The sequence below is a fragment of the Gopherus flavomarginatus genome, chromosome 8 (assembly GCF_025201925.1).
Source record: "Gopherus flavomarginatus isolate rGopFla2 chromosome 8, rGopFla2.mat.asm, whole genome shotgun sequence".
Classification (NCBI taxonomy): Eukaryota; Metazoa; Chordata; order Testudines; family Testudinidae; genus Gopherus; species Gopherus flavomarginatus.
Window position 1 is genome coordinate 54,656,525 of NC_066624.1, and position 21,805 is coordinate 54,678,329.

General features: G+C 53.0%; 1 protein-coding gene across 3 annotated transcripts in view; it reads right to left on the reverse strand.

The window, feature by feature from the left end:
* PHKA1 (phosphorylase kinase regulatory subunit alpha 1) overlaps nt 1-21,805 on the reverse strand; it is a 93,533-nt gene that overhangs the window by 46,327 nt on the left and 25,401 nt on the right. For all 3 annotated transcript variants that reach the window (XM_050965363.1, XM_050965364.1, XM_050965362.1), the window contains exons 11-14: nt 21,118-21,213; nt 15,937-16,044; nt 1,192-1,270; nt 30-164 (exon numbers count right to left, since the gene is read on the reverse strand). In XM_050965363.1, coding sequence (XP_050821320.1) covers nt 30-164; nt 1,192-1,270; nt 15,937-16,044; nt 21,118-21,213 — 418 coding nt within the window. The remainder of the gene's footprint in view (nt 1-29; nt 165-1,191; nt 1,271-15,936; nt 16,045-21,117; nt 21,214-21,805) is intronic.

Here is a 21,805-nt window from a genome sequence, read left to right on the forward strand (position 1 = left end):
GGTGCTTAGGCAAAGCTCCAGCCACTCACCTAATCTGGCATAGATGTGGCTGAGGATCCGGGCTGGCTGCACTCTGATGGGGTAGACATCAGCCACTGTCTCCACCTCGATGCCCTGCTTCTTCAGGATGGCCTTGATGCTGTCTGTCTCGGCTAGGATGCACACTGGGCGAGGGTGGAGAGGGCAGTATTAGCAGCTGGAGATCTCAGGCCAGGAACTTCACTGCCGAATGGCCATTCCCCCTTTGCGGAGGCTGCTCAGAGACTGGGTGCAAGTTGCTTGGCGATGACTGCTTGCGTTTCATCATCGTTAGGGTCAGCACCCATCCCAACTAACCTGCCATCCTAGAGAACAACCTGGGCTCTCCGCCATGAGGGGTAGGGGTCCGAGAGCCATCCCCCTGGCAGCAACAATTGCCCTGTTGAAGCTTTCATTGCCCAGTGGACTGGATCAGAGGTCTAGGTTAGCAGGTGACAGAGGTGAGAGCAAGACTCATCACGATATGAGCCAGCAATGTCACTGGCAGGAGATCATGGTTTAAGGGAGCACTTAAATTTCTATAGCACCTTCCATCCTGAAGGACCCTTAAGAACTTTACCTACTTAAACAGATTCCTTTATATGGCTCCCATGTCACTTGGGCCACTGCTGAAATGTAGCCACCTTTGTGGAACAACATAGCAGCTGGTTTAACTGAAGGGAGACAAGGAATCTTTAAATCAGAGTCCTGGCCCCTTCATTCTCAGAGCACCATCCAAAAGAACAGCATCTCAAGCAGCAAACCAGGCTAGGGCATTGGCTCAGCACTGACTCAGAAGGGAGAGTCCCCAGACACACCGACACCTGAGAGGTCTTCCAATCAAGTATTGATTGAGTTGACTCTGCTTAGCTTGAGTGATCTCACAGGATCAGAGAAACTGTAAAGGGGGAAATGTTACTTTTGCCATCACCCCATGGCACCACTCACCACTTGTATGAAGCCTTTCAACCCCCTGAAAGGGCAACCAGCTGCACCACCCATTGCCAGATGCAAGTAACATCTGCCAAATCAAGTCAGTTACCAGATCCAGTGTGGTGAAGCTGCCAGCTCTGCTGGTGGGCAGGAAGCCATCCTGCATTTTGCAGCCAGAGACTGTTTCCATCCCTTCTTGTGTAGCATACCTACAGCAACCTGTAAGACTGCCATGCTCACCTTGGACTACCACATCCGGTTTTGGGACAGTAGCAAATCTGCGATTCAGGGGATCAATTTCACCTGGAGCCAGAAATCCCTGTGTGAAGAAATAACCAGAGAGAGGAATTGCCCTCACCGAGAAGACAAGCTGCTTACAGAGACCCCTGTTAACATAACCCTAGCAGCAGAACACATCAGCAACACAGATCACACACTGAGGACCAGATCAGATGGGGAACCCCCATCTGTCAGGTTCAGTCGATCAGCATTATAATGAGCTATTAAAGCCTACTAGAAAAAGATAGCTTGGAAAAACCTCTTCCCCTTTCTGGTACTCATGGATGAGTCAATTCGGAGCCAGACCCTCCTTCACCCAGAGAGTTATTTTGCTTATAACATTATAACAGCATTTAAAAAAAAAAAAAAAAAAAAAAAAAAAAAAAAAAAAAGAGCGGACTGGATAAATTCATGGAGGTTAAGTCCATTAATGGCTATCAGCCAGGATGGGAAGGAATGGTGTCCCTAGCCTCTGTTTGTCAGAGGATGGTGATGGATTGCAGAAGAGAGATCACTTGACCATTACCTGTTAAGTTCACTCCCTCTGGGGTACATGGCATTGGCCACTGTCAGAAGACAGGATACTGGGCTAGATGGACCTTTGGTCTGACCCAGTATGGCCGTTCTTATGCTTTCTTGGAGAGACTCTGAGTAACGAGCACACTCTGGCCAGAAAGAACATTTAACTCTTTAATCCCACCAAGCCCCCATTTGCTATAATTTGGCAGGAAGAGAGCTCACCCAGACAGGGAAATTCCTAAAAACAGGCCTGAAAGATGAATGAAGTAGCTACGCGCTGCAGTGGTCATAGTACAGTGCACTGCTATGCTGAATAGCAGCCCCTGGATGCTGACTGGGGACTTCACTATCCTGGCGGAGGGATGTTTTACTGCAGAGGGGATGGTGTGGTGGATGATGTTACTTAGACAAGCCTCCAGACACTCATATGAGCATATTTCAGAAAAGGTTGTTCACCCAACACACTAGCCAGCAAGCGGGGCCAAGCAGAGTGCAGTGACCAGAAGAAGAAAGGCTGGAGATAAGGCCTTGAGTAGAATGCAACAGAACAGCCCCATGTGTTTGTCAGAAAGACAAGCGCTACTCAGAGGCAGATGCAGAGACTACCTAGGAATAGGGCGCTACAAGGAAAAGACGACGGTTACTCACCTTTGTAACTGTTGTTTTTCGAGATGTGTTGCCCACATCCATTCTAGTTAAGGGTGCACGCACCACATGCACGTTCGTTGGAAGATTTTTATCCTAGCAACCCCCGGTAGGTCGGCTGGGTTGCCCCTTGGAGTGGCGCCGCCATGGCACCGGATATATACACCGGTCAACCCGACCACCCCTCAGTTCCTTCTTGCCGCTTACTCCGACAGTGGGGAAGGAGGGCAGGTTTGGAATGGATATGAGCAACACATCTTGAAGAACAACAGTTACAAAGGTGAGTAACCGTCTTTTCTTCTTCGAGTGCTTGCCCATATCCATTCCAGTTAGGTGATTCCCAAGCCTTACCTAGGCGGTGGGGTCAGAGTGAGATGTCACAGAGTGTAACACTGCAGAGCCAAAGGCTGCATCATCTCTGGACTGCTGAACCAGGGCATAGTGAGAGGCAAACCTATGCACCGAGGACCAGGTAGCTGTTCGACATATCTCGTGGATGGGCACGAGCCAGGAAAGCAGCAGATGAGGCTTGAGCCCTGGTAGAGTATGCAGTGAGGTGGCTGGATGGAACTTGAGCCAAGTCGTAACAGATGCAGATGCACGAAGTTACCCAGGACGAAATCCTCTGTGAGGAAACGAGAAGGCCCTTCATACGCTCTGCCACCGTGACGAAGAGTTGGGGACTTCTGCAGAAGGGCTTTGTCTGCTCGATATAAAAAGCAAGCGCTCTACAGACGTCTAGGGAGTGCAGCTGTTGCTCCCTGTGCGATGAATGTGGCTTCGGGAAGAAGACCGGAAGGAAGATCTCCTGGTTAACATGGAAGACTGATACCACTTTGGGGAGAAAGGCCGGGTGTGGTCGCAACTGCACCTTGTCTTTGCGGAAGATAGTATATGGAGGGTCCGCTATGAGAGCCCGGAGCTCAGAAACTCGTCTAGCCGATGTGATGGCTATACAAGGAAAGTGGTTTTCCAGGAGAGGTAGAGAAGGGAGCAAGATGCTAATTGCTCAAATGGAGCCAACATAAGTCTGGTAAGAACCAGATTGAGGTCCCAGGTTGGGGTGGGGTGGCGTACCTGGGGGTATAGGTGCTCCAAGTCCTTGAGGATTCGAGATATCATAGGATGTGAAAACACGGAGCGGCCATTCTCCCCTGGGTGGAAAGTAGAGATGGTCGCCAAGTGCACCCTCAAAGAAGATACCGCTAGGCCCTGTTGTTTAAGGGACCAGAGGTAGTCCAAGATGGTGGGGATGGGGATCTCAGTGGGAAGGACGTTATGCTCTGCACACCAGCATGTGAAACGCTTCCACTTGGCCAGATATGTTGCTCTAGGAAGGTTTCCTGCTACCCAGGAGTACTTGTTGCACTGGGGTAGAGTAGCGCAACTCAAACTGAGTCAACCACTCAAGAGCCATGCCATGAGATGGAGGGACTATAGGTCTAGGTTTGCCGTGATCCCGAGTTATCAGGTCCAAGTGCAGAGGTAGTGGGATAGGGTCCGCTATTGACAGGTCTAGGAACATGGTGTACCAGTGCTTCCTGGGCCATGCTGGAGCAATCATGATCAAGCGGGCTCTGTCCCTGCGTACTTTCAGCAGGACCTTGTGGACAAGTGGGAACAGTGGAAAGGCGTATAGCAGGTGAGTTGTCCACGGTATGAGGAAAGCGTCTGCTGTCGAACCCTGTGAGAGGCCTTAAAGGAACAGAACATCTGGCATTTCCTGTTCTCACAGGAGGTGAAGAGGTCTACACGGAGAAATCCCCACTTCCGGAGGACCGAAAGAATAACGTCCGGGCAAAGTGACCACTCGTAGGAAAGGAAGGATCTGCTGAGGCGATCTGCCACAGTGTTCCGAACCCCCAGGAGAAAGGACGCTATGAGGTCTGTAGAGTGGGCTATGCAAAAGTCCCAGAGTCGTAAGGCCTCGTGGCAAAGGGTCGAGGACCTTGTCCCGCCCTGTTTGTTTATATAGTACATGGCTGTTGTGTTGTCGGTGAATATCGACACACAACGGCCTTGCAAGTGGTGTTGGAACGCCTGGCAAGCAAGGTGGACTGCTCTCAGCTCCCAGACAATTATGTGCAAGGCCAGTTCTTGAGATGACCAAAGGCCTTGTGTGCGTAGATGTCCAAGGTGAGCACTCCAGCCGAGAGATGACTCGTCCGTTGTCAGGGATATAGAGGGCTGGGGTGGATGGAATGGCAGCCCTGCACACACCAGGGAGGGGCTCAGCCACCTTTTGAGGGAGCCTAGGATGCTCAGGGGAATGGTGATGATCATGTCTATGGCATCCCTGCCTGGTCAGTACACTGAGTTCAGCCACGATTGGAGAGGACGGAGGCGCAGTCTTGCGTATTTCATCAAATGTGCAGGCCATGTGACCCAGGAGACCGAGGCAAGGGCGAACCGAAGTCAACGGGGCAGCTTGCAGACTCTGGATGATCGCCACCATTGCCTGGAACCGGGGCAGCGGTAAGCAGGCCCTGGCGAGGTTGGAGTCCAGGGTGGCACCAATGAAGTCTATCCTCTGAGTGGGAATCAGAGTGGATTTTTCTGCATTGATCATTAGGCCTAGATGTAGGAAAAGGGCCTTGACAATGCCGATGTGATGGATCACCTGTGCCTCAGAGGTTCCTCGGATGAGCCAGGCATCTAGATACGGAAAAACATGTACCCGATGGCGGCGGAGGTGAGCGGCGACTACAGCCATGCATTTTGTGAATACTCTTGGGGCCGCAGAGAGGCCGAACGGTAGGACCGCGAACTGAAAATGCTGGCGGTTGACTACGAATCGGAGGAACCTCCTGTGAGGTGGGAAGACGGCTATGTGAAAATACGCATCTTTTATGTCGAGGGCGACATACCAGTCTCCAGGATCCAGGGATGGGATGATGGTCCCTAGGGATACCATACGGAACTTCAGCTTTATCATGTATCTGTTGAGTTTCCGCAGGTCCAGGATAGGTCGGAGACCCCCTTTTGCCTTGGGGATTAGGAAGTATCGGGAGTAAAACCCCGTGCCCCATTCGTGTTCCAGTATCTACTCTATGGCTCCTTTGGCAAGGAGCGTCTGCACCTCCTGGAGGAGGAGTTGCTCGTGAGAGGGGTCCCTGAAGAGGGACGAGGAAGAGGGGTGGAAAGGGGGGGGGCGTGAAATAAATTGGAGGTGATACCCAAATTCCAGCGTGCGTAAGACCCAGCGATCTGACGTTAGCCAGGACCACGCAGGGAGGAAAAGGGAGAGGTGACTGGAGAAAGGAGGGAACGGATCGTTTGACAACACTGGTATGATGCCCTCGGGCGCACCTTCAAAAGGAGGGTTTTGGCCCTGTGGAAGGTTTGGGAGGGACCTTGGTTCTGGCCCCCTTGGTTGCCTGACTGCCTCCGGCGACCGGTTCTACCTTGCCTTCTAGTGAAGTCCTGTCTCTGCCTGGGCTGAGGGTAAGAGCGGTGTGGCTGCGGGCAGAACGGCCTGCGCTGAGTCATAGATTCATAGATTCTAGGGTCAGAAGGGACCAGTGTGATCATCTAGTCCGACCCCCTGCACAAAGCAGGCCACAGAACCCTACCCATCCACTTCTATAACAAACCCCTAACCTATGCCTGAGTTATTGAAGTCTTCAAATTGTGGTTTGAAGACCTCAAGCTGCAGAGAATCCACCAGCAAGTGACCCCGCCCATGCTGCAGGGGAAGGCGAAAAACCTTCAGGACCTCTGCCAATCTGCCCCGGAGGAAAATTCCCTCCCGACCCCAAATATGGCGATCAGCAAAACCCTGAGCATGTGGGCAAGACTCACCAGCCAGCACTCAGAAAAGAATTCTCGGCAGTATCTCAGATCCCATCCCATCCCATCCAACATCCCATCACCAACCACTGGGCATACTTATCTGGCGATAATCAAAGATCAGTTGCCAAAATTTGGCTGTCCCATCATACCATCCTTTCCATAAACTTATCAAGCTTAATCTTAAAGCCAGATATGTCTTTTGCCCCCACTACTCCCCTTGGAAGGCTGTTTCAGAACTTCACTCCTCTAATGGTTAGAAACCTTCGTCTAATTTCAAGTCTAAACTTCCTAGTGTCCAGTTTATACCCATTCGTTCTTGTATCTACATTGGTACTAAGCTTAAATAATTCCTCTCCCTCCCTAATATTAATCCCTCTGATATATTTATAAAGAGCAAGCATATCCCCCCTCAGCCTTCTTTTGGCTCGACTAAAGAAGCCAAGCTCTTTGAGTCTCCTTTCATATGACAGGTTTTCCATTCCTCGGGTCATCCTAGTAGCCTGTCTCTGAACCTGTTCCAGTTTGAATTCATCCTTCTTAAACCTGGGAGACCAGAACTGCACACAGTATTCCAGGTGCGGTCTCACCAGCGCCTTATATAACGGTACTAACACCTCCTTATCTTTGCTGGAAATACCTCACCTGATGCATCCTAAAACCGCATTAGCTTTTTTAACGGCCATATCACATTGGCGGCTCATAGTTATCCTGTGATCTACTAATACCCCAAGGTCCTTGTCCTCCTCTGTTGCTTCCAACTGATGCGTTCCCAATCTATATCTAAAGTTCTTATTATTAATCCCTAAGTGCATGACCTTGCACTTTTCACTATTAAATTTCATCCTATTACTATTACTCCAGTTTACAATGTCATCCAGATCTTCCTGTATGATATCCCAGTCCTTCTCCATGTTAGCAATACCCCCCAGCTTTGTGTCATCCGCAAATGTTATTAGCACATTCCCGCTTTTTGTGCCAAGGTCAGTAATAAAAAGGTTAAATAAGATTGGTCCCAGAACCGATCCTTGAGGAACTCCATTAGTAACCTCCTTCCAGCCTGACAGTTCACCCTTCAGTACGACCCGTTGTAGTCTCCCCTTTAACCAGTTCCTTATCCACCTTTCAATTCTCATATTGATCCCCACCTTTTCCAATTTGACTAATGTATGCATGCCCAGTGAGCACATAATCACCCTGTTGTCTTTCAGGCTTTGGAGACTAGGGTCTGTCTTATCTGAAAACAGGCCCTGCCCTTCAAAGGGGAGGTCCTGGATTGTATGTTGGAGCTCCGGGGGAAGGCCTGAGACTTGCAGCCATGAGATACGCCTCAGTCACCCCAGAGGCTAGGGCCCTGGCCGCTGAGTCTGCAGCATCCAGGGAAGCCTGGAGGGACTTTCTAGCCACCCTTTTTCCCTCACCCAGGATGGCCACAAATTCCTGTCAGGAGTCCTGCGGGAGCAACTCCTTGAATTTGTCCACCGCCGCCCAGGTATTATAATTATAGCGGCTAAGGAGGCCTTGTTGATTAGCCACACAGAGTTGGAGCGCCCCTGCGAAATAGACTTTGCGCCCCAGTAAGTCTATGCGCCTCGTGTCTTTTGATTTCGGGGCTGGAGCCTGCTGGCCATGGCGTTCCCTCTCATTGACTGACTGGACAACTAGGGAGCAAGGAGGGGGGTGGACATACAAATATTCGTAGCCCTTGGAGGGCACCATATATTTACGTTCCACTCCCTGGGCAGCAGGTGGAACAGAGGCCGGAGACTGCCAGATTGTGTTGGCATTGGCCTGGATCGTCCGTATAAAGGGGAGGGCCACTCTCGTGGGGGCATCCAATGTTAAGATGTCTACCACTGGGTCCTCTATCTCCGGGACCTTCTCGACTGGCAAGTTTATGTTCTGTGCAACACGCCTGAGGAGACCCTGGTGGGCCCTCAGGTCGATTGGTGGAGGGCCTACCGCCGACGTTCCGGCCACTGCCTTGTCAGGGCAGGAGGATGAGGAAAGACCAGGGACAAGCGGGTCAGTTGAGGGCTCCTCTTGGTGGACAGCCTCTGTCTCCCTAGGGATCTGGGAGTCCTGTGGCTGGACCGACACTTCCTCCAAAACAGAAGGAGGAGGGCGGCTAATAGTGGCTTCCGGCACCCGGTGTTCTCATGTGACAGAATGCGATGGGCCTGGACGTGTACCTTGGGCCTGATGATATGCCCAGGGTGTCCAAAATGCCCACTGTTGAGGTCTGTGATCCTGAGCCTGGGGCTCGTGGAATAGCGCGGTGGGCACATTCGTGTCCTTGTCTTGGGCATACGTACTGTCCGCCTGGGAAGACACGGAGGGGTGCCGGGACGGCCAGGGAGGAGCTGAGAGGCCGTGGTAAGGGTCCGTCTATCTCGCCGTCGGTGTCATACCGGTGCCGAGAACGAGACTGGGACCTGCGACCGTCACTGTGCCAGGAGGTCCACCTGGATCTCGAAGATCTACGACGTGAACAGCTGCGAGAGTCGCGGTGCCGGGAGCTGGAGCGGTACCAAGAGTACCGTGGAGGCCGAGACGTCGATCTGTGCTGCGAGCACGACCGGTACCAGACAGGCGAGCGGCGCCGGCATTGTGATAGTCTATAAGACTGCGAACAGCACCGGGACCTGGATTGTGATCGGTGCTGGTCAGCCGGGCCGACTTAAGGAGGTCTCATTATAGCTGGCTTGCCTCTGGATTGTAGTACCTGCACCGGCGGTGCTGGGGCTTGAGGCAGGACAGACTCCATCGTGGCGATAAGGTCCCTGGCTGCAGAGAATGTCTCTGGAGTAGAAGGGACCATAAGCTCAACCACAGGCCTTGGCGGGGAGCTCTCAGGGACCGGACTCGATGGCCCTCGTGAGACCGGAGTCGACGGTACTGCAGCAGGCGGTGCTGCAGCAGGTGCCAGTGCCGGGCAGTCCAACCAAGGCTGCATCTGCGGCACCGAGGGGACAGAGGCAGTGGAGGACTTCAACCTCTTCTGCTTCGGTGAGAGAGATCGGTGTCGAGCAGGTCCCTGTGCCGGAGAAGGCCGGTGCCGCGGTATCTCCGTGGTGCCGGGACGGTCCGGTGCCGGAGGAGCACTGCTAGTGGAGTGCTTCGCACTCGGTGCCGAGGACGGAGGGTTCGAAGCGGCCTCCATGAGGAGATTCTTTAGACAAAAGTCTCTCTTTGTCCTCAGTTTAAATGCCTTGCAAATATGGCATTTATCTGTAATGTGCGATTCCCCAAGGCACTTTAGACACGCGTCGTGGGGATCGCTTGTGGGCATCGGCTTATGGCAGGCCGAGCACCGTTTAAACCCCAGTGAACCGGGCATGGGCCCCGGCACTGGGTGCGGGAAAAGGGCTAATGCCGAAACCCTGCTAAACTATATATACTAACTAACTATATACAACAAGATAGCGAAGAAACAAGGAGTAGCTAGGGAAGTGGAGGACAGCTAAGCCGCACTCCACTATTCCAACGACAACACGGGCGGTAAGAAGGAACTGAGGAGCAGTCGGGTCGGCAGGGTTATATATCAGGCGCCATGGCAGCGCCACTCCAGGGGGCGATCCAGCCGACCCACTGGGGGTTGCTAGGGTAAAAATCTTCCGACGAACGTGCACGCGGCGCACGCACACCTAACTGGAATGGATATGAGCAAGCAGTCAAAGAAGAACAGTTACAAAGGTGAGTAACCGTCTTTTCTTCGAGTGCTTGCTTATATCCATTCCAGTTAGGTGATTCCCAAGCCTTATCTAGGCAGTGGAGTTGCAGTGAGATGTGGCAGAATGCAAAACTGCCGAGCCAAAGGCTGCATCATCTCTTGACTGTTGAACCAGAGCATAATGCGAAGCAAAGGTATGGACCGAGGACCAGGTAGCTGCGCGACATATCTCCTGGATAGGTACACGAGCCAGGAAGGCAGCAGATGAAGCCTGAGCCCTGGTAGAATGCGCAGTGATGTGGCTTGGGGAAATATGAGCCAAACCATAACAAGTGTGGATGCACGCCGTCACCCAAGATGAGATCCTCTGAGAGGAAACAGGTAGGCCTTTCATTTGGTCTGCTACTGCGACAAAGAGTTGGGGCATTTTACGAAATGGTTTTGTCCGCTCAATATAAAATGCGAGCGCTCTACGGACGTCCAGGGAGTGCATTTGTTGCCCCCGTCACATTGAGTATGGCTTCGGGAAGAAAGATGTCCTGGTTAACATGAAAGGCCGAAACCACCTTAGGGAGGAAAGCTGAGTGTGGTCACAACTGCACCTTGTCCTTGTGGAACACAGTGTACAGCGGATCCACCGTAAGAGCCCTAAGCTCGGAGACTCATCTGGCCAATGTAATGGCTACGAGGAAAGCTGTCTTCCAAGACAGGTATAGTAGCGAGCAGGTTGCTAACAGCTCGAATGGGGGAAGACATAAAAGTCTGGTTAAAACCAGGTTGAGGTCCCAGGTCGGGGTTGGGCGGCGTACTTGAGGGTATAAGCGCTCCAAGCCCTTGAACCTCAAAACCATAGGGTGTGAAAACACCGAACGACCACCTTCGCCTGGGTGAAAGGTGGAGATGGCTGCCAAGTGTACCCTCAGTGATGATACTGCTAGGCCCTGCTGTTTGAGAGACCAGAGGTAGTCCAAAATAGAGGGGATCGAGACCTCAGTGGGAGTAAGATTAAGTGTTTCACACCAGCAGGAGAAATGCTTCCACTTGGCTAGGTACGTTGACCGGGTGGCAGGCTTCCTGCTACCCAGGAGAACTTGTCATACTGATTCAGAGCAACGTAACTCTGACTGGTTTAGCCACGCAGCAGCCACACTGTGAGGTGAAGAGCCTGCAGGTCCAGGTGGCGAAGCCTGCCGTGGTCCTGAGTTATGAGGTCTGGGTGGAGTGGCAGGGTAATTGGGTTGGCTATCGACAGGTTGAGCAACGTGGTTTACCAGTGCTGCCTGGGCCACGCTGGAGCGATCATGACGATGCACGCTCTGTCCCTGCAGAGTTTAAGCAGGACCTTGTGAACCAGCGGGAATGGTGGGAAGGCATAAAGGAGCTAGCTCTTCCACGGCATCAGGAAAGTGCCCGAGATCGATCCCGGGGAGAGACCTTGGAAGGAGCAGAACATCTGGCATTTCCTGTTCTCGTGGGAAGCGAACAGGTCTATGTGGGGAAATCCCCACTTCTGGAAAACAGAATGCATAACGTCCGGGCGGATTGACCACTCGTGAGACAGGAAAGACCTGCTGAGTCGATCCGCCAGGATGTTCCGAACGCCTGGGAGAAAGGACGCTACCAGATCTATCGAGTGGGCTATGCAAAAGTCCCAGAGTTGGATGGCCTCCTGAAAAAGGAGGGAGGACCATGTCCCTCCCTGTTTGTTTATGTAGTACATGTCCGTTGTGTTGTCTGTAAACACTGAGACACAACGGCATCACAACTGTTGCTGGAACGCCTGGCACGCCAGGCGGATTGCTCTCAGTTCTCGGACATTTATGTGTAATGCCAGCTCCTGAGAAGGCCAAAGGCCTTGAGTACAAAGGTGACCAAGGTGAGCACCCCAGCCGAGAGATAACGCGTCTGTCATCAGGGACATTGAGGGTTGGTGCGGATGGAACGGCATCCCTGCACACACCAGGGAGGAAGTTAGCCACCATTGTAGGGAGCCTAGGGTGCTCGGGGGAATGGTGACTATCGTGTCTATTGGGTCCCTGCCTGGGCGGTATACCGAGTTGAGCCAAACTTGGAGAGGACAGAGGCGGAGCCTGGCGTGTTTGGTTACAGATGTGCAGGCAGCCATGTGACCCAGGAGACCAAGACAAGTGCGAGCCGAGGTCGTCGGGAAATTCTGCAGACCTCGAATGATTGTTGCCATCGCCTGAAACCACGGCTGTGATAAGCAGGCTCTGGCTAGATTGGAGTCCAGGATAGCTCCTATGAAGTCTAACCTCTGCGTGGGAACCAGAGTGGATTTTTCTATATTGATCATCAGACATAGACATGTGAATAGGTCCTTGACGATGCCCACATGCTGAGTGACTTGTGTCTCGGAGGCCCCTCGGATGAGCCAATTGTCCAGATACGGAAAAACGTGTATCCGACGTTGGCGGAGGTAGGCGGCGACTACGGCCATACACTTTGTCAATACTCTTGGGGCTGTAGAAAGGCCAAAACGGCAGGACCGTAAACTGGAAGTGCTGACGGTTCACTACAAAGCAGAGTTATCTCCTGTGCGGAGGAAAGATGGTGATGTGAATGTATGCGTCCTTCATATCAAGGGTGGCATACCAGTCTCCAGGATCCAAGGACGAGATAATGGTCCGCAGGGATGCCATGCGGAACTTCAACTTTATCATAAACTGGTTGAGTCCTCACAGGTCTAGGATAGGTCTGAGACCTCCCTTCGACTTGGGGATTAGGAAATAACGGGAGTAAAACCCCTTGCCCCTTTCGTTCATCGGTACCTCTTCTATAGCTCCTATGGCGAGGAGTGTCTGCACCTCTTGTAAGAAGAATTGCTTGTGAGAGGGGTCCCTGAAGAGGGACAGGGTTGGAGGGTGGGAGGGCGGGGCTGAAATAAATTGGAGGTGGTACTCATACTCCACTGTGTGTAGGACCCAGCGATCTGAAATTAACTGGGACCACGCCGGAGGAAGTAGGAGAGACGGTTGGGGAAGGGAGGAGAGGGTCCTGGCCTGTAACTGGTATGCCGCCCTTGGGCGCACCTTCAAAAGTTCGTCTTTGGTCCCAGTGGTGGTTTCAAGGGACCTTGATTTTGGCCCCCTTGGGGTCCTGACGGTCGTCTGCGACCACCTCAGCCGTGCCGCCTGCCAAAGTCCTGTCTTTGTCTAGGCACAGAGGATGGGCGGTGAGGCTGGGGACGGAAAGGCCTGAGTTGGGTCACCGGCGTATGTATGTCGAGAGAGCGCATAATAACCCTGTTGTCCTTCAGGCTTTGCAGCCTAGGGTCAGTCTTTTCCAAGAAGAGGCCTTTACCATTGAATGGTAGGTAAGCCCTGAATGGTATACTGCAGCTCCGGTGGGAGGTTTGAAACCTGAAGCCATGAGATGCGCCTCATGGCAACTCCTGAGGCCAGAGTCCTGGCTGCTGAGTCTGCTGCATCCAACGAGGCCTGGAGGGAAGTTCTGGCCACTTTTTTCCCTTCCTCCAAGAGGGCAACGAACTCTTGGCGGGAGTCTTGAAGGAGAAGCTCCATAAACTTATAACACCTGGGTGGCGGTGGGTAATTATAGCGGCTAAGCAAGGCTTGTTGATTTGCCAGCCGGAGCTGTAGGGCCCCTGCTGAGCACACCTTGTGACCGAGTAGGTCCATTCGCCTAGCCTCCTTCAATTTCGGGGCTGGTGCCTGCTGGCCGTGGCGTTCCCTCTCATTAACAGACTGGACGACTAGTGAGCAGGGAGGAGGATGGACATACAAGTACTTGTACCCTTTAGAGGGCATCATATATTCACGCTCGACTCCCCTGGCCGCAGGAGGGATAGAGGCTGGTGACTGCCATATAGTATCGGCATTCCCCTGGATGGTCCGAATAAACGGTAGGGCCACTCTAGTGGGGGCATCCACTGATAGAATGTCCACTACTGGGTCCTCTACCTCTGGGACCTCCTCCACCTGGAGGTTCATATTGAGTGCTACCCTCCTTAGGAGGTCCTGATGAGCTCTCAGGTCGACTGGAGGAGGGCCTGAGGAGGATGTTCCTGCCACCGCCTCATCTGGAGAAGAGGAAGAGGAGATGCTGGCGACGAGCGGGTCCTGGGTGGCTTGTTGCTCTTGGGCGATCTCCTGCTCCAGAGGAAGCTGGGAGTCCGGTGGGTGAACTGGGGCTTCCTCTGCAGCAGTCGGAGGGGGACGGCTAACCGTTGCCTCTGGCACTCGGTGCTCTGATGAGACAGAGTGGGACGGAACTACTGGTACGCCTTGGGCCTGGTGGTACGCCCAAGGTGTCCAGAAAGACCACTGATGGGGTCATTGGTCTTGGGTCTCTTGGAAAACTTTGGTGGGCACATCAGAATCGCGGTCCTGAGCATAAGAGCTGTCCACGTGGGACGACACTGATGCATGTCTGAATGGCCATGGAGGTGCTGAAAAGCCCTGGGCAGAGTCTCTGTCTCTAGCGGACCTTGCCCTACTCGGCACCAGGGACTGGTACTGGGAGGCATACCGGTACTGGGAACGAGATCGGGACCTGCGACCGGAGCGGTGCCAGGAGGTCGACAGAGATCGAGGCTTGACGTTGGGAGAGGCTACGGGAGTCACGGTGCCTAGAGCGATGCCAGGAGCTGGAACGGTGCTGAAAGTAGCGGGCCGGTGAATGGGATACCGACCAGTGCCGCGAGTGCGACCACTACCGAGGAGGAGAACGGTACCGGGAGCGCGAGCAGCGTTGGGAGCAGGAGCGCCGACGGGACCTGGAACATCTGCGGGACCGTGATTGTGAACGGTGCCGCTCTGCTGTGCCGACAGAGGATGGTCTTATCAAGGCAGGCTTGCCGATAGACTGTATTACCCGCACCGGCGGTGCCGGGGGTTGAGGCAGCATCAACTCTGTCATGGCAATCAGATCCCTCGCCGCTGAGAATGTCTCCAGCGTGGATGGAATAGTAAGCTCAACCACAGACTCGCGCTGGGGAGTTGACAGGCACCGGACTCGACGGCCCTCGTGGGACCAGAATCGACGGTGCCGACGTTGTCGGTGCCGCAGCAGGTGTTGGTGCTGGGCGATCCGACTTAGATGAGCTCTCTGGCTATGGTGCAGGTGGCACAGAAGCAGCAGGAGTCTTAGGCTCTCTTGACCTCGGGGAGAGGAAGCGGTGCCGAGTCGACTTCGGTGCCGGCGACGGCTGGTGCCGAGAGGCCTTTGCAGTACCGGCGCGGTCTGGTGCCGAGGAGGTGCTTCTGCTCGCCGATTGACCAGTGCTCGGTGCCTAAGGCGGAGGGGTAAGAGCCGCCTCCATGAGGAGCTGCTTAGCGGAAAGTACCGCTCCTTTTTTGTTCTCAGCTTAAAAGCCTTGCAAATGCGACACTTATCTGTCAGGTGAGATTCCCCGAGGCACTTAAGGCAGGAGTCGTGTGGATCTCCTGTCAGCATCGGCTTATGACAGGCCGAGCAAGGTTTGAAACCCGTGAACCAGGCATAGGCCCCGGCACCGGGTATGGGGAAGGGGCTAATCCCCGAACCCCTCTTAACTATACACTAACTATGAACAATAAAAATGAACTATAAACTATATACACAACAAAATAACTAGAGAACTATGAGTAGCTAGGGAGGTGAAGGTCAGTAAAACCGCACTCCACTGTTCCAACGACCAACACGGGTGGTATGAAGTAACTGAGGGGCGGATGGGTTGGCAGGGGTATAAATCCGGCGCCATGGTGGTGCCACTCTAGGGGGAGCCCAGCCGACCCACCGAGTGTTGCTAGGGTAAAAATCTTCTGACGAACGTGCACGCGGCATGCACACACCTAACTGGAACGGATATGAGCAAGCACTTGAAGAACCACCACATATTCCATGAAGTTATGGACAATTCTTGCAAATTTAAAGATCTTCCGGGCCTGGTGCTAAGTTCGCCCAGTTCCCACTGACCATGGTGGAGGCAAGAGTGCTCAGCAACTCAATGTTTAAAGCAACAGGAATGAAGACTGACTCCTGAGCAGACAAATACCTCAGCAACTAGAGCTGCTAAGTTTGGACTAACCGACAGGCCAGAGTGACAGGTGTGATCTCACCTCTGCCATCAGGCACCCCAGGATGTACAGAGACTGGCCCCACATGTGGGGCAGCTTGCCCATAGGGACTCGGTCAACAGTGTGGGGATTCACATACTCCTCATCCACCTGGAAGGAAAAAAAAAAAAAAAAGTGTGAGATTGGGCAGCCGACAGTGGCTACAGCCTAGAAGATGTTGCAAGGCACCAACCCACTGCCCAGCAGGGAACGTTTCTTTAGAACTGTCATCACATACCTGGGGGCTCCTCTCTTATTGGGGTGGGGTGTTATCAAGGCAAGCTTCCCCTCCCATGCCCTGATGGGAGACTCCGTACCCTCCTCCCAGTTAGCTAGGGGAGGCCAATACCAACATTCAGGGCCTCCCAATGCAAATCTCTTGGAAGCAGCTAGAGTTTCCACACAACATTGTAGCAGCATTCCCATGGATCTTCCTGATTTAGTGTAGCAGAGTTCTTAGGCTATCAGAGGATCCCCAGCATGGCTGTGACGTCCTCTCACTCTTGGCAGCTGGATGCTGACTTTAAAGGCAATTGACACATTTTAAAAGTACCCACCCCCAGGAGATCATAGCTGCCCCTGCATGCCCCTTCCTCCTTGGCTGCTTTCAGACATTTGGTTCATTGGGGTCAGGCAGACAGACCTAGAGACTGACAGAGGGGGGGCAAAGTGCAGCCAGCAGAGCTTAGAACACCACTAAAGCACTGCCTGGAAGGGCAGGTGCCTCAACAGCAAGCAACACCCATTGGAACAAGCGGCGCGTGCACGGTGAGTGCTGCAATGAGCTGAAGGGCATGGAGATAGATGGCATTGTGCTTCCTGGCTGGACATGCTAGCTGCATCCACACTGCAGCTGGGGGCAAGCCTGCCAGCTCAGGTAGACAGATTCGCGCTCAGCTGCAGCGCAGATGTACCCACTCCATCCTGAGGAGAGCAGGCCTGAGGTCAGGGGGTGTTGGAGCCAGCTGTTCTGACCTCAGAGGGAAGGGAGCACACAGCCCCTGCCCACCCCCACACACCGGTTGGTAAGGGGGCAGCATTAACCCAGAGAACTGGCGTGATGGACATCCCCTCAACCCACAGGGCAGGGGTCACAGCAATGCCCAGTCTTAGTCCTGACCAGGAATGGAGCACACTGGAGACGAGACCCAGCAAGCCATGCTCACCCCACCCAGCTCATGCAGAAGGGGGAGGGGAAAGTCAGCAGGGGGAGTCCTGCAGGGATCAGGCCCAGCTGTTCTGAGAATCCAGCAGGGGTGCCCAGCTTCACTCCACTTTACCCCTGGCCAGGCAGGTGGACAGTGATGCACAGGTGTCTTGGATAAGAGCTGTCATCACTGCCCCTCCCAGCTTCGGGCACTGGTAGAGGGAGCATCTATGGGGTGGCAGCAAGAACATGAGGCAGGGGAAGGGAGACTGGATCCCTTTTGACTTCTGTTACCTCTAATGCTTCAAGCAAGAGCCTGGGCCCTGGGCATAAAGTGCAGCCCTGTCACCCACTGGCTCATTTAAGAGGGAGCCGGGCCCAGTGACTGTGACAGGGCAGCTGCTGCCCAATGAGGCTTAAGAGAAGGCACCTGGGCCACATACACTTGCCCAGTCTTGTCTCCATCTCTCTGAGATGGAGACAAGACTGGGCAAGTGGGAGCTGCCTGAGGCCAGGCAACAGGAAGAAGGAGCAGGGAGTTGTCTGAGGGAAAGAACTGCAGGAGACCCACCATAAGAAAACTGTCAGGAGCACTGGCTAGAGCTGGAGGACCCTACCAAGGGGCCAAAGAGCTTGTGGCAGAGTCAGCTTAGTCAGTGCAAGCTGGGCCTAGAAGCAAGGCGTTGATTCTTGAGGGTGGATCCCAAGAGCAGAGGAGGCCTCACAGGTTGGGAGGCCTAGGAGACAAACACTGTAGGGCACACTTTAGCAGAAGACCGAGGGGAGGGAGGGCTGTGGGAGGAGCCCAGCAGCACAGGGTTGGCCCTGGAGGGAGCTTCCCTGGAGCAGGATGGGGTACACAGGTGAGGAGCCCTAGGGCAGAGGAGCCTCTGTCACAGGAGACCTGACTTGGGGCTACAGGAGAAGGCTGAGCCCCAAGGCTTCAAGGGAGAGCAATGTTTCATGGCTAATGGGAGAGCAGCAGGTCTGAGAACTCTCAGCGGGAGGCCTGGAGAGTGGGTCCCTGGGACAGAGGAATGGAACTGAGCGGTTCATAGAATCATAAAATATCAGGGTTGGAAGGGACCTCAGGAGGTCATTAGTCCAACTCCCTGCTCAACGCAGGACCAATTCCCAACTAAATCATCCCAGCCAGGGCTTTGTCAAGCCTGACTTTAGAAACTTCTAAGGAAGGAGATTCCACCATCTCCCTAGGTAAATCATTCCAGTGCTTCACCACCCTCCTAGTGAAAAAGTTTTTCCTAATATCCAACCTAAATCTCCCCCACTGCAACTTGACACCATTACTCCTTGTTCTGTCATCAGGTACCACTAAGAACAGTCTAGATCCATCCTCTTTGGAACCACCTTTCAGGTAGTTGAAAGCAGCTATCAAATCCCCACCTCCTCCCCACCTTCTTCTCTTCTAAAGAATAAACAATCCCAGTTCCCTCAGCCTCTACTCAGAAGTCATGTGCTCCAGCCCCCTAATCATTTTTATTGCCCTCCTCTGGACTCTTTCCAATTTTTCCACATCCTTCTTGTAGTGTGGGGCCCAAAACTGGACACAGTACTCCAGATGAGGCCTCACCAATGTCCAACAGAGGGGAATGATCATGTTCCTCGATCTGCTGGCAATGCCCCTACGTATAAAGCCCAAAATGCCGTTAGCTTTCTTGGCAACAAGGGTACACTGTAGATTCATATCCAGCTTCTCGTCCACTGTAACCCCTACGTCCTTTTCTGCAGAACTGCTTCCTAACCATTCGGTCCCTAGTCTGTAACAGTGAATGGGATTCTTCCGTCCTAAGTGCAGGACTCTGCACTTGTCCTTGCTGATCCTCATCAGATTTCTTTTGGCCCAGTCCTCTAATTTGTCTAGGTCTCTCTGTATCCTATTCCTACCCTCCAGCGTATCAACCACTCCTCCAAGTTTAGTGTCATCTGCAAATTTGCTGAGAGTGCAGTCCACGACATCCTCCAGAGATCATTAATGAAGATATTGAACAAAACAGGCCCCAGGACCAACCCTTGGGGCACTCCGCTTAAAACCGGCTGCCAACTAGACATGGAGCCATTGATCACTACCCGTTGAGCCCGACAACCTAGCCAGCTTTCTATCCACCTTATAGTCCATTCATCCAGCCTATACACTTCTTTAACTTGCTGGCAAGAATACTGTGGAAGACCATATCAAAAGCTTTGCTAAAGTCAAGGAATAACACGTCCACTGCTTTCCCCTCATCCACAGAGCCAGTTATCTCCTCATAGAAGGCAATTAGGTTAGTCAGGCATGACCTGCCCTTGGTGAATCCATGCTGACTGTTCCTGATCACTTTCCTCTCCTCTAAGTGCTTCAGAATTGATTCCTTGAGGACCTGCTCCATGATTTTTTCAGGGACTGAGGAGAGACTGACTAGTCCGTAGTTCCCCAGATCATCCTCCTTCCCTTTTTTAAAGATGGGCACTACATTAGCCTTTTTCCAGTCATCTGGGACCTCCCCCGTTCGCCATGAGTTTTCAAAGAGAATGGCCAATGGCTCTGCAATCACATCCGCCAACTCCTTTAGCACCTTCGGATGCAGTGCATCCAGCCCCATGGACTTGTACTAGTCCAGTTTTTCTAAATAGTCCCGAACCACTTCTTTCTCCACAGAGGGCTAGTCGCCTTCTCCCCATACTGTGCTGCCCAGTGCAGCAGTCTGGGAGCTGACCTTGTTCGCTTTTTCCACATCCTCTGTCACTAGGCTGCCTCCCTCATACAGTAAGGGGCCCACACTTTCCTTGACTTTCTTCTTGTTGTTAACACATACCTGAAGAAACCCTTCTTGTTACTCTTAACATCTCTTGCTAGCTACAATTCCAAGTGTGATTTGGCCTTCTTGATTTCACTCCTGCATGCCTGAGCAATATTTTTATACTCCTCCCTGGTCATTTGTCCAATCTTCCACTTCTTGAAAGCTTCTTTTTTGTGTTTATGATCAGCAAGGATTTCATTGTTAAGCCAAGCTCGTCGCCTGCCATATTTACCATTCTTGCTATACGTCGGGATGGTTTTTTCCTGCAACTTCAATAAGCATTCTTTATAATACAGCCAGCTCTCTTGGACTCCTTTCCCCCTCATGTTATTTTCCCAGGGGATCCTGCCCATCAGTTCCCTGAGGGAGTCAAAATCTGCTTTTCTGAAATCCAGGGTCCGTACTCTGCTGCTATCCTTTCTTCCTTGTGTCAGGATCCTGAACTCGACCATCTCATGGTCACTGCCTCCCAGGTTCCCATTCACTTTTGCTTCCCCTATTAACTCTTCCCAGTTTGTGAGCAGCAGGTCTAGAAGAGCTCTGCCCCTAGTTGGTTCCTCCAGCACTTGCACCAGGAAATTGTCCCCTACACTTTCAAAGACTTCCTGGATTGTCTGTGCACTGCTCTATTGCTCTCCCAGCAGATATCAGGGTGATTGAAGTCTTCCATGAGAACCAGGGCCTGTGATCCAGTAACTTCTGCTAGTTGCCAAAAGAAAGCCTCATCCCCCTGGTTTGGTGGTCTATAGCAGACTCCCACCACGACATCACCCTTGTTGCTTACACTTCTAAACTTAATCCACAGACACTCAGGTTTTTCTGCAGTTTCATACCGGAGCTCTGAGCAGTCATACTGCTCTCTTACATACAATGCAACTCCCCCACCTTTTCTGCCCTGCCTGTCCTTCCTGAACAGTTTATATCCATCCACAACAGTACTCCAGTCATGTGAGTTATCCCACCAAGTCTCTGTTATTCCAATCACATCACGGTTAATGACTCTGGTGGGTGACCTCTGAATGGGACTGAAGAGCTGCTGTCCTGCGACCGTGTTTTACTCTGGGGTTTAGGGAGAAGCTGCCTTTTACCATGAGGGATCTGCAGACTGTGGCTCTTCACATGAATAAAAGGGTTTGAATTTGCTGCTGAGACACAGACTGTGAAGGGGAAATGGAGGCAGGTGTGTCATGCCACAGCCTGCCGTTAGGGAAGTACTCAAGATGGAGGCTGCCCTGCTACCTTATTGGGAGGGACGCTGTACAGCTCCGGCACCAGGCGAACTCCGTTCTTCCCCTTGATGAGCACACCTTCAAGGGCCTCCCTGTACTCCTGGACCTGAGGGAGAAGCACCACAGGAAATCAGCTCCCAACACAACATCCCCAAGGGCAGAGCTCCCAGACACATCACCTCCATATTGCTGCATAACAAAATTCATGTGGTGGGGTAGGGCCGAGAGGTTCAGAGTGTGGGAGGGGGCTCACAGCTGAGGCAGAGGGTTGGGGTGCAGTGGTGTGAGGGCTCCGGGGTGGGGCCAGGGATGAGAGGCTCAGGGCTTGGAGAGAAGGTTGGGGGGAGTGGGTGTGGGCTCTGGGATGGGGCCAAGGGGAAGGCTGCCCCAGGGCTGCAGAGGGGAAAGGGAGGGGGAGGGGAGAGAGAGACTCCCCACAGTGGATACCTCTCTCCTCCCCAGGTCTGGGTCCAAGGTGCCCCTCCCCTGGCTGAGGCAGGTCCCGGCCAGGTGGGTTCCCCGAGCGCCTGTGCAGCACTTAATAGGTTGCTACATGACCATGTGGCTTACAGGGAATTTAGCCCCAGACCTCCCCACCCCCACGGGAGCAACTGGGATTAGGAATGCACATGTAAGTGTTAAATAGCAACATGCAGAACCAATGTGCTCACTCTACGCACACAGGGGAGCGCAGAGCC